The following is a 12,943-nucleotide window of genomic DNA, read 5'->3' on the forward strand; positions in this document are numbered from 1 at the left end:
AGAAAGTGTTCCATTCATATACTAATAAATGCAGTGTTTCTGATCTTTGCAAAATGTATTAAAAAAGAATATGTGGAACAATGGGAACTTCTTACTCCATTGGTGGTCTGTTTAGGTAAGACATCAAATTAATGTTTATACAATAACAACTGTTTTTTTCCTTCCTTTCTTTTGCTGCCTGAAGGCCTGAGCTACAATGTCTCAGTGGGATTTGGGAGTAGGTTCTGCTTGACATGTATATTTTTAGTAACTGATTTTAGCAGTATGTTAAATATTGTCACTGCATGTAAATAAATGGAAATGTTATCTGAACATTTTTATATCTGTCAGATTAAGATGTTCAATTGAGTGAGTTAGATGACCACCAGGGAAATAGAAGCTGCTGTACAAGACAATTCCTTTAAATCGAGGAAAACAGTGACAAAGGATGATCTTAAATAGTTGTAATGGAATTTTACATTAGATTGCAAGTTCTGTTGAGCACCAAGTTTTATTGGTTGATTTACTGCTTCCCTATTAAATCAAGAGTGTATTTTTGTTTCCAAGTGCAATCTGGTCCCAAGGTGGTCAGAAAGAGTCTTGCAACACCTGGTGGGTCACTAGTTTACAGAGCATTGAAACCTTCTGCTCCATAAAACAGCAGCGTGCAACCAGTAGTGTGGAAGCTATCATAATGGACTCTGCAGCTGAGTCTTGGCTTGGATGAGAGGCAGAACATGAAGTGTGTCTCATCTAGTCAGTCTGCAGTCCAGAGAGAAAAGTATCATTTAGCTGTGAGTTGAAGATTTTGTTACTGGAAGAACATACACATGAAAGCTGATGTTCAATCTACCACTAAAAGAGGTGCACATTATAAATCGCAGGTTCTTCACATGAAGTTAATGTTTCCACTTAGGCACCATTGTGTTCCAAATACTTAGAAATGGTGTTAATAAACTTTACCCTACTGAAGAAAGCTTAATCGCTTTTAATTTTTAAGTTAGGTGACATATTTGTCGTCTTCTTTATGTGCAATGCAGGAATGAACTGTAGGGAAACTAAATCAAGAGGAACTGCATATTTTGTTTTTGACATGGTGAAAGTGGTAGCGTAAGTTCAGTTTCTGTAAAAGTTCTGTCTACCACAAACTTCAGTTTCCCCTGTTTGGAAAATGGGCTTTAACTAAACCAATCTGTTGTGAGATTCATTGTGAAAAGAGAGAAAGCTTGGGCATAGATTTGTCTCTGGTTTTCTTTTTATGAGCCCACTTGCCTTGAGAAGGAAACAAAGAACGTGATGTTTGCAGAAGCATTTCATCCTTTGCTTTGTCTTAGGTATGTTGCAGCTGGTTCACATATGCGTAATATGTTGAGCATATTCAGTGATAATATATAGTAAAGGCCAGTTTATTCCTCTTAAAATGTGGTGTTCAGATTTAGATATTCAGATACGCAATTCTACATTATTTCAAGTCATCATTTCCTGAAAATCTCTGATTTCCAGTGAAAAAAGCCTAAGAAAAAATCATCCGTGACTCAGCCTTTGTCTTTCTAGGTCCATAGGAGTGTTTCAGTACTCCTTCTTGCTCTGCAGTAATCAGCGTGGAGCAGTCGAGAGGTAGAATTCATAGGCTCAGCAGCTGTTGTGGATATAACCAGTTACAGTTGTGTAGGGTTGTTTAAATGGAAAAGAGGATGTAAAAGGATCCCCCAGACTGGGAATCCTCTGGGGAAGTTTGCTTGTCCTGGAGAAGGAAGCAGATTACTGAATTTTCTACTGTTGAAGACTTATTTGTCTTCCTGTTTTGAGATCTGCATGGTAATCGCTGAAGTCCTTGAGAAATTCATTGGATAGAAGAATTCTGCACAAAGCTATATAAGTTATAAAATTCAGTTTACCCAGCAGCTAATTGAAATTTCCTGTGTGTAATCCAACTTCAGGTCATGATTCACAGGATACAGTTCAGCAATAGCCATGTCCCTCCTTGATGAAATGATGTGAATCAGTGTTAATAAATAAATATGAATTCAACACCATAGCTGTTGCTTAGATGTGTGGATACTGAGCTTAGCTCTATTTTCTGTAACCAACTCAGTTTTCATAGAAAAATGTTGTGAAAGTGAATGTGTTTACTGAGTAAATGCTGGCTGGAAGTCAAGAAGTTTCTTTTCTGAAGCTTGTCTTGGAAGCTTCAAGGATTCCAGCTCAGCCTTTACTTTATTATTCTGACAAAAAACACCTTTAAAAATACGTTTTTCAGATTAATCTTTTGGAATCTTGTTCTGTTGGGTTTTACTGGATCTTTTGGATATGTATGGACTATGTGGATGAATACCTACTGGATGTGTTCATACCACTAGTTCCTGTCTGATTTAGCTCTCCTTCCAAAACAAAATTCCTTCACTGTTACAGGAAAGTGCATTCCCTCTTCCAGGGGCTTTTGCATTTTGAAATGGCAGCTGGGTTTGTTTTGCCTAGTTTCATTTTTAACCAATTTGCCTTACCTTGTGAATTCTTTTATTCTACTTTATTCTTTGCTAGTTAATCTTACAATGTTATTATCTGCTGTAGCAAAGGCAAAATGCTGATGCATCCTTGACAGTGGGATCAAAACTTGACAAATTCAATGTTTCTGAAGCATTAAGTGCATTCATACTGTTGCAGTCTATACCCAACTTGTTAAGGATATTTTAAAATAAGTCCTTAATAGCTTCAGTATCAAGGTATTTACAGCCACTGTTTTCAAAAATAGAGACTGGAACAGTCCAGCTGGACTCCATGAGAGGAGCTTGACTTTCATTGCTTCACAGAAGGTACCAGAACTTTCCCAAAGCTGGATTTATTCAGGATATCTCCTGACCTGGTGCTCTTTTGAAAGTCTTTGTCTCGGATGGGTGATTAGATTTAGGATGTTGGCTTAAGGGGAAATGTACAAACAGATTTAGAGGGGAAAAGTGATTGTAACATAAATGTCCAGTCTTATGGAGATAAATAGAGCAGGCGCTTGCCACCTTTGCAGCCATTACTTAGCAGCTGGCAGTGCTCTGGAGGCCACGCGGATGCCACGGTTAGCTGATCTTGCAGATTTCGTGCCATTTCCCCTCTAGGTTTAAGGTAGTGTCAGTCACTAAAAGACATGAGAATCCTGAATAGCAGAGGATTTTTTAAAGGATCTGCAGGTGTTGCTTTCTATACTGCTAAAACATGTAAAGGCTAGGCATCTACAGCAGAGTCCTTAGCTGAAGAGTTTCTTGCACAATTTTCTCTACAAAAGAGCTGGAAAGTTGCCTTTTTCCATTTGGCTTAAAACAAAACTGCTCAGAAATGTTCGGGGAATTTTCAGATCAAAATCCCTCCCGTTCCCTGGCAGTGTATGTGTGCTTGCTCCCTCGGTTCTCGCCTGCCTCTTAGTTATGTGAAGCTTTTTGCTTATTTACTTTTTTAGAGGGGGCATTGTAGGATAATATGTGTATGGGACCGTAGTGCAAAACTATGTTCGTGATGTGAACAGGTGCATCACTGAGGCAGGAAGCGGAGAGTACAGAGTCAGTGCTGAATGACAGCATGCAAATGATCCATGTGTTAGTGTAAAGCCTTACTTAAAAATACTTCCTGTAAAACTTCGGGTATGATCAGATGATTAATAAGCTGAATTGTATGGCTAATACAATTTGCTGAATACAGCGTCTGGTCCTCTTTCAAAGTTTGTCCTTTGCCCAGTAGTGTGGGTAGAAACATGCCTTTTCTATGTTTGACTTGCATATTTCAGCTGCAGTACAGAGGGGTTTTTTCTGTACTGCGGAAGGATCATTTGAGATGCTTTTCCTGTTCTGTACTTTTCTATAACATCGCAAAAAAAATTAAATTGTTAGATCTGTTTGAATATCATGAGTGAACAATGAATGCAGTTGGTGAATTAATGGTTCTGACGTTTTCTTTGTTTCAGGTGGAAAGGATACTATTACATTCAGTGATCCAACCTTGCCTGTTATACAGCGGTCTAGGTCACCATTGTTAGCATTTACAGACAAGCCGCAGCAAGCTGAAGTACAAGGTGAGCACCAGCAACGTAAGGAAAATGATGAGAGTTGAGCACTCATTTCTTTCCAAATAAAAAATAATAAATTTTCATGCAGGGGTAGCAGAAGGCAAAGTTTCACTGGTGGCAGAGATTGAATAAATCAACCACAAGTAAAATGGATAGATGGTCCCAGTGCAAATAGCAGAGATACCACTGAAAAATGACTGTTGAATAGATTACACAGTGCCAGATATCTGATCTTACACCTCAAAGAATTTTCATGCCAGATAACTTGATACTAAGAGAAGTTATTCATGCCATCTGTGTTACAGTTAACTGCCTCCTGCTCTTTTTCCCCTGTGTTAAAATGCACAGTAGGAAAGCAGTCGGTAGAACTGGCTTAGCACTTTCCTGCATTATACCTGATATCTACATGAAAGGCTTCCTGATTGCACCCGATAAATTGAAATACCCCACTCCTTTTTCCAGAGAAATTGACTTTTCTTTTATAGTCTTCAATGTGTTTTGTTAAAATCCTTCCCCAAAAGCAAGCTTTAACATCTTCTTTCCAAAGTCAAGCTTAACTTTATTTGACAGTAGCAAAAAAATAGAATTCTATACATAATCTTAATTTTCTCCTTAGTTTTTCATAATGGATGGAATATGGTTTATCATGCTTGCCTATCAGCATTTGGATAAGCTCTTTAATGGGCATAAGGTTTTGGTATGCCCAGATCTTATTCAGCATGGTTATGAAACATCATAAACAATATATTTGTTAGTCCTGAAACTAAATAGATTGTGGCTTAATTTTGACTTTATTATCCATATCATCATCTGATAAAAGTTGACAGCCAGACTGATCATTTTTATACGCTTGATCAGCTGATCTTTTGGTTAAAAATAAGAAATGAAACTATAGTGAATAGTTCTCCAGTGAGTAATAATAACTCATGAATATTCATTTTTTATGTCTGCTAAATCATTGATCTTTACTTAAATCTGTAGTTACTGAAAGTATTTGCTTGACGACATTATGCTCTTTTCTTTACGTATTTGACCTAGGTGAGGTTGGTATTACAGTTTTGGTTAAAGCTGCCTGTCAGATCTCATCAGACCTTGTTTCTGTTGCTCTCTAATGCCGCGGAACTTCAGCTGTGGGCTGAAGCTTTCCGTGCTGTGTTTTCGACTTCAGCTGACTTTTTTTTTTTATGTTACCCAAATCACTTGTTTGTGTTAAGCTCTGTTGACCATGTTTTTTAAAACGTGCAAGCATTTAGTACTGCTATAATTGAAAGACGAGGGAGTTGAAATCTGAGGGAAAGGTAGTCCTCTTGCCAGAGGTGGCTTCCACCACTGAGGAATAGTCTGGAGTTTACACCCCATTCCAAATCATTTGCTTTTAATTCTCATCTGATTTAAAAAAAAAAAAAAAATCAAATGATTCTGTCTTTGTTGAGCTTGTTGCATGCTACCAGTGCTGATAAAACTCTGCATGCGCCATTCCCTCAAGATACTGTGAACCTAGAGGGAAGAAAACCTGGAGGAGAGGAAGGGAAGACTGTAGAACAAGGAGTCTGAGATCAGGACTCCCACATGATTGGAAGACTAGAAGAGATGAGGACTGAAAGAGATGAAGGAAGTCTAGGTGAGGTGGGACCTGGGTCTGGCTGCACAGCAAGGTCCCAGCACAGGAGTGAGAAATTGAAATTCTGACACTGAAAGTGGTGTCGTAATAAAGACTGAAAGCAGGATGAGAAGCAGGCAGTGTATGTAGGGCCTGGATGAGCAAAGGGAAATAGGGAAGATCTAGACAGGGGAAGAGGGAAGACCAGAAGAGAAACACCTAGACAGAGGAAAAGGCAGACAAGGGCTAGGCTTGTGGCAATGGTCAGAAGAATCGGTGCCTGATAGGTCACAGTCTTCCCCTCCTCCTTCCCTGACTGTAACAGAACCAAGATGAAAGGCAGAGACAGACGTCCTGTGATAAAACTGGAGTGGCTTAAGATATTACTGTTCTGTCTGCACAAACAGCTTGTTTTTTTGTTTGCATTTGGCACAAAATACCTGATAACCTGCAGTGAGAGCTCAGACAACCTTAAAATGCACCTCTGTAACAGTTTAAGTAAACTGGGCCAACTTTTCAATGACACAGATGAAAATATACACAGATCATTTTACCAGCCATAGCTTCTTAGTAGATGGAGCAACCATAACTTCTTAAAATGTTCCAGATCGTTTTGCTAGAGGATGTTGATTTGTGCCCTCCATGTTCCCTGCATAGCCTAGAGTGGAACTGATGTGTTTTCAGCTGTGGGACGTCTCCCTGTGCTTGGAGTCGCGCAGTTCTGCAGTCAGCAGCTTCATGGGAGTGATGCACTGGGTTTCACTGTTTAGCTGTGTAGAGTCGCACAACTGTCTGTTGCAGAGTTTTAGGAGCTTGGTGCATATTGCAATTTTTGATCTATACAGTGCGCTTCCAAAACCTCAGGGAATTTAGCAACCAGTAAGAACATAAGGATGTGTTTGTCTGCTTTCATTTACCAAGCAAGTATGCCCTGCATTTAAAAAGTACTCCAGAAATAAAAGCAAAACCACCTTTATTGCTCTATTAGTTGAGTGATCAGATCAATGACAACAGATGATAGGCAGAATACAAACAGTTTTTAAAATGCGATTCTTGTATATCTTTCAACACTAGGCCTGATGTCATGTTAGTGGACTATGATCATTTAAATAGTACAGTACAGTTGATACTTGGTACATATTTGGCCCAGGAAGCCTTTGCAGGAACATACATTCTTTATCAGAACCTTCTATAATATATCAAATGTTGCTCTAGCCATATCTGCAGGTAATCAGAGTTTTTTTCAGGCTTGTTTGATCTAATCTAACTGCTTACCCTGTTCTCATCAAAGCCTGTTTTAGTCTGTGCTTGTTATCATGGTTGCAGTTAAGCTGAATGATATATGTCTGTAGAATATGGCATGCAGCCTCCTTGTGAAAATGCATAATGTTGTAGTATGGTCATATGAATTAAAGACCGCTTTTTCCATAGGATCTCCCTTTATCCATTGCACAGGATGGCTAGTGTTGTGTGATGGATGGTACTTGAACATCGCAGCTGTTAGTGAGCAGCTATTCAGTTTTCTTTTTCTCTTCATAGTTGAGCGCATTGTTTGTGCCTTGTTGGCTGTGTGCTATTTCAAGCATTTTCTGAAGAGAGAAGTAGTTTTTCTATGAGCTTTTCTTTGATGTTCAAGTGCTTTGAAATAATTTATCTTTACCAAATTGCAGCAAGGTGATGGGATGGTGTTATCCCACTGTAGAGACAGGAACCTGAGGCACACAAAGAATAGTGTAGAGGCCCTACTAATTTTGAGTGCCAATTTGAGATACATAAGTTTTGGTTATTTTTAGGGCACTTTGAATATTCGTGTTCAAATACATAACGTGAGCCTGACAGTACTGCAAATCAAGCTCCCAGGTTTGCAGTTGAGTGCTCAGATAATGAGGATTAGATCCAGTGGGTAATCACCTTTGAAAGTTAATTTATCCCTGCTTTGCCACAGACTTAAATTCCAGCTCTTCAGAGTAGCTTTCCAGGCTTCCTTAATCGTAGTAGTAAGACTGTCTGTTCCCTTCATTCAATCCCTTGTCTCATTCACTCAGCAGCTCCCAAATTATAAACGAGGCGGTCTGATAGAGACAGTAGACTACTGTACTGTATAGCTCTGATCCCTCCCTGCCGCAAGTCTGTTTTGTGCGTTGAATGAGGCAGGATTCCTGTGGGAGAAGTATAGTAAATGCTCATATAGCAGAAGGTAATGCATGTGCAGTACAGGAGTTAATTTAAGCTGTCTATACAGCCTTACTTCTTTCATTTCCAAATTTTTCTTACTTGACTTTGCAAGCATATTTTCAATGAGGCTTTTTGTCCTCAATTGATATAAGGATGGATTCTTTCTCTTTTACAAAGCTGTTTGTTTACACATTGCTGTTTTCTCTATTCTGACACTCTTTAGCCAGTGTTTGGCTTTTGGTATAATGGTGTACTTAAAATTCTTCTGCTGCTGCTTTGTTTTATGCTGTTACTCAAATTAGGAACACCTTTTATGTCAGGAAGAATGTTGCACAACCAATAACAAAGCTTCATTATGGGATGAAAGCTTGTGAACAGAAAAATGGACCTTGTGTTAACCCCTGAAAGTGGTAGTGATTTGGGGATTAATGTTAAACTCTGCCAAAAAAATTTGCAGCCAAGTGCCTTGCCTAGCATTGTCGATCATGCCTTGAAAACGTTTGCCCGAGTGTGGTGTTCTGTCCTGTGGTTTGGGCTATGCCTTTTTTAGAGCTGTCAGTTAGGGAAAGAGAGGATCCAAAACAGCCTGATCCAGTTAATGTTGATTGCTTGTAATCTCAGAAATGGGCCTAGGATGGGATAAGGAGTCACTCTAGATAATCCCTTACCAAGGTAGAAATCTCTGTGGTCTGACCCTGTTGTGATGGTTTTCTGGTCAGATATTAAATATTTGAGACTGACTAGACCATATTGCTGTTCCACTTCTCTTTCAGCAGAACAGAAGGGAGAACATGATCAAACTCATGCTGTTGCAAGAGAGCCGATGGCTTCAGAGGAAACTGATAAGGACTCTGTCAATTCCCCAACAAACTTAATTAACAGTAACCAAAATAAACGTTTTTATCCTTCATTACCTCAGTTACCTTCTGAGGAAGAGGAAATAAGCAAGCTTGGAGGTCAAATAATTAAATTGTCAGAAGAACAGGCCGTCGCAGAACTGGGAGGGAAAAGAACAGAAAATTCAGCGGGGGGGCTGAACACAGTAGTTGGACCAGAGCTTAATGGTTCATCTGAGGGAGAACTCCCTTTATCCAGCCCTGACCGATCTGAGCCCACAGATCCCTCAAACTCAGAGAGTGAACAGACAGCTGAAACTGAGGTCCTGAAAGACAATGGTGAAACCTCAGAGAGCAGTTGTGAACTTATAAATGAAAGAAGGAATCAAAATAGCAGCTCTGTGGATATTGAGGACCCTGGAAGGCATGGAGGTCTCAGTGTTACAGCTGCACAAGCACGTAACAGCTTTGAGGAGCTCCCTGAATCTGAAGGCAAGAAACCAGCTGATCCTGCTGAAAACTGTGAATATTTGGATAACAGTTTGGCTTGAGGTATGAAGTCCAAGCCCTTGAGCTTCTCCCTGTCATCCTCTTGCACTGCAAGCTGTGCTGCTGTGAATGTGGATAGTTACTGGAGTAGTGTGTCATAGAGTTGATTTTTACATCAGTCTGTTAATATTTGTCTAATTCTGGTGTTTTCATGTTAGTTTTGGCCATAGTCTACCAAAAATGTAGATTACCTAAGGGAAGGAACTTGAAGCTGGTGAGGTTTGACCATGTTGTTTGTAATGTTTTGAAGTTTCTAGATAGGTTGACATCGTTTACAATAATGTGGCAAAGAGACCAGTGATGATAATGTATCATATCATGTCATCACCAGGCTTCTGTAGTGTGTACGGTCTTAGGGCTACTGTATTTTGGTGGCTGGAAGTGTCTTCCAAGGATGGAAAATTTGAAATGATAAACTGAGAAGAGTGTTAAGGTTTTAGGCTTTTGTTTGTTTCTGCCTTCTGTTTCTCTACATAGTGACTCTAAGTACATACATACAATAAAATCACTTATTCCTTTATTGGAAGCAAAATACTTCCTGAAAACCATCCCTGCATGTATGTAGTTCCCTCATTTCCAAATTTAATATATTCTCAATTGTGTGAAATTTTTCCTTCCCTCTCCCAGCTCATCTCAGGAAAATACAGGGAGTTACTTCACCAGATACTGAGAACCCAATTTTAATGGAGCTCTGAAGGAAACCTCACCAGAGAAGCCAAAAGTCTTTCCGTGAGATACAGCGATGCTGTTCCAAAGTGAGGAGAACAGCCAGATGAGGACCAGTGATGCCCTGTCCACCTGTTTGGCTCTATTAATGCCACTTACGGGACTGCATTCCTCAACCTCCAGGTGTTGGAACAGTCCTTGGGCTGCGTGACGGGCAGTGGATTCCAGCCTGCTCCACTTCATTTCTGCCCTTGTTTTTAAAGGAATCTGTGTCTTCTTATTTTCTTCTGGTGTGGAATTAAGGATAATTCTTCCTTTCCTCCACATTTCACCAGTCTGGGGTACAGTAGAAGGCTTATTTCATTTGTTGTGGCTTTCTTGTACTTCTTCTCTCGTTGATATTTAGTCATGAGAAAACATTCCAGTAATAATTGGGGAAGGAGGGGGCTGCTGTGCCAGTCCCCAGCTCCCTACTGGTGCTGGCACCGTGCCACTCTGCTCCCAGGAAGGCAGCAACAAGGGAATACTTAACGTTGTAGTTAGCAGCTGTTGGAGAAGGGGAGGCGCATCCTTCCTCCCCTGTTTGTAGCATAAGGAATAGTCTCTGCAGCTGTGGAGCTTCTATGGGCCAGCAGCCGTCAAGGCAATTCTTCTGCTGGCGTGGGACCTAATTGTCTGTAAATTTGCATTTCTCACTCCTAGAACTTGAAACCAATCAGAGAGAATTAAACCAAATTTAATAAAATACTACTAATAAAGAGGAAAATCCCTCCCAGACTGAGTCCTCTTTTGACAAATAACTGCCAGCTGCAAATTTTTACAGCCCACTTGTCAGCTACTGAATAAACAGAGTTTATATTAGCAATACTGACAAACTCTTCTGTCTATGGAAGCTGAGCTAGCAGGTGCTGCCGTAATCAAGGTGTCGAAGTCCATGAACAGTTTGTATTCAGCAGAAGAAAGGCTGTATGTAAATGATTACGTACAAATATAAGGAATTATGGTGGGAAGGTGAAAAATGTGGCTTGTCTCTGTTTTCATGCGTTTTCCCTACCAGGTGCATTCATGTAACCCTTTCAATGTCTGTCTGCAGGCAGTAAAGTGGTACTCACCATACTCTTCAAAAACGTTTCCTTTCTCTTTAAGGGTACTTTGACATTGCAGCATTTTGCTGGTATCAGGCAGCATCCCTTAGGAACAGAAAACATCTGTGTATTTAAGTGTGTTAGGGACATGAGGCAGTAAAAAGTTTTCTTTCAGTATCTTGAACACAGTTAAAGTTCCTCATCACCTGAAAACCAAGAGTTTAAGTATTTGAAAGATTGCTACGCTGTTCCCATTAATTGTAGCTGACTGCATTATTGACTCGTGTATGACAATACTGACAAGTCAGAAGAGAAAAAATAGCTACAGACAGACCCTGACATCTCTGGGAGAATTCTGAATCTTTGGCAGGATTTTTTTTCCTTTAATGCCAGAATGTTACATGGAGTGTCATTTTATTCGACATGTATTCTTTTCCATCCTTCATAGACTGATCCTGTGCCAGGCCAAACATCGGTGCAGTCAGAACTGAGGCAGGCTTCTAACAGAAACGTCAGGATTTCTCATAGCTGAACCGAAATGTTCAGGGTGGTTTATGGCCATTGTTTTCCTGTCCTGTGTCTTTCCAGACTCACAACAGTGTGTGTTGACATTTGCTCCTGGTCTCTTAATTGTCAGTTAATGCTTTAAATTAACGAAGTACTGGTGCAAAAAATAGAGCAGGCGGAAGCGGTATCTTTTTAGTGCCTAAATTGTTGGTTCTTTTTAATACGGTTTTCCTATGAGAAGAAAACAGAGTGATGTATGACTGTCAATTAGGCCATCTTGGTAACTATCATCACACCATTCTCTCCTCTTAAATGCCATTTTTGTATCTTTGCAATCATTTAGTGTCAGTTTAGATATCTAATCTCTGGAAACCTCATTTTTTAGTGCTATATTGTTGGTGCAGTACTGTTCTGTCCTTTGTGCCCAAGTGAAAGTCTGTTCCTAGCCATGTTTTTAGCCTTCGCTCAGGAACACAAGACTTCAATACCAGGACACTTGTAAACGTAGGACAACTTTGCTGCACTACGTAGTAACTAATTGAGTGTTATTGTCAGTGTTCTACTTGGATATTGCTTTAATTGATACTGTTGTGCTATTAGAACTATGATTTTTTTTTTTCAGTAAATTCCTTCCTGTTTTGTTGAGGAGAAAATCAACACTATTTTGTTTTGTCTTGAGACTTGCATTGTCTTTTTCTAGGACTTTAAAAATGCAGAAATCACATCCAGCCACAAGCTGTTTTGGTGTTAGGCTCTGGGGAAGCAAACTGGGAAGGGGAAATGTTGTGGCAGGGGTACAGGGAAGATTGACATATTTTACAAATTGATTTTAGGGAAGTTGTCTCACCTAAAAGTGAATTCATGCATTATCTGTGAGAAGGATTTGAAAGTACTGTGTTGTGGTTATTTGAAAAACAACCTTGAGTGAATTTGTAAAATAAGTGTGTGAAAATGACAGATTAAGAAGCATCTTTTAGAATAATGCTTCCTTTCTAAGTGAGACTATTTTTAAGCATATGGCAATTTGTATAATAAAGGCAGTGGAATTTCTTTAATCCATATGAGCTCAGGAATGCATTTTAGAATCTTAACTGAGATTAAGTTGAAAGTCTACTACATTTTTGAAAGATAAGATTTTGTTTACCAGCTTCTGTTTTGTAGTTTTATTTTTATTAATGCAGTTTTATTTATTTGCAAACCTTTCTTTTGTTGCTGGTTGGATTAAATACATAATGTGGTTCAACAATATTAATATATTTTGTCATCTTTAATAAAGACATACATTTCCCGATATGCTTGTTTTGTCTGCTTGTTTCCTTATTTTCTCAGTATCAGATGAATGTTAGTCATGAGTTAGTGTTTCAGCATTTTCAATGAGCTGTGTTAAATTGTGAGCACGCATTAAAAAAGTAAAGCTGTTTTGAGTGAGTTTTAAGTCTGTTGAAAATTATCTGACTTAAATGTTTCTGCTATCACTTTTCTTAGTCTAATTTGCTTC

At 39.2% G+C, this 12,943-nt stretch overlaps 1 protein-coding gene across 3 annotated transcripts in view; it reads left to right on the forward strand.

The window, feature by feature from the left end:
* CCDC149 (coiled-coil domain containing 149) overlaps positions 1-12,736 on the forward strand; it is a 54,072-nt gene extending 41,336 nt beyond the window's left edge. The window contains exons 11-13 of one of the 3 annotated variants that reach the window (XM_064511349.1): positions 3,926-4,033; positions 8,576-9,190; positions 9,815-12,736. In XM_064511349.1, the coding sequence (XP_064367419.1) occupies positions 3,926-4,033; positions 8,576-9,189 (722 nt within the window). In that variant the 3' untranslated portion in view covers position 9,190; positions 9,815-12,736. Of the gene's footprint in view, positions 1-3,925; positions 4,034-8,575 lie in introns of all 3 variants that reach the window. The other 2 variants (XM_064511351.1, XM_064511350.1) reach the window with 2 other exon arrangements.
* Positions 12,737-12,943: the final 207 nt, after the last annotated feature.

This window comes from Dromaius novaehollandiae, chromosome 4, assembly GCF_036370855.1.
Source record: "Dromaius novaehollandiae isolate bDroNov1 chromosome 4, bDroNov1.hap1, whole genome shotgun sequence".
NCBI classification, from domain to species: Eukaryota; Metazoa; Chordata; class Aves; order Casuariiformes; family Dromaiidae; genus Dromaius; species Dromaius novaehollandiae.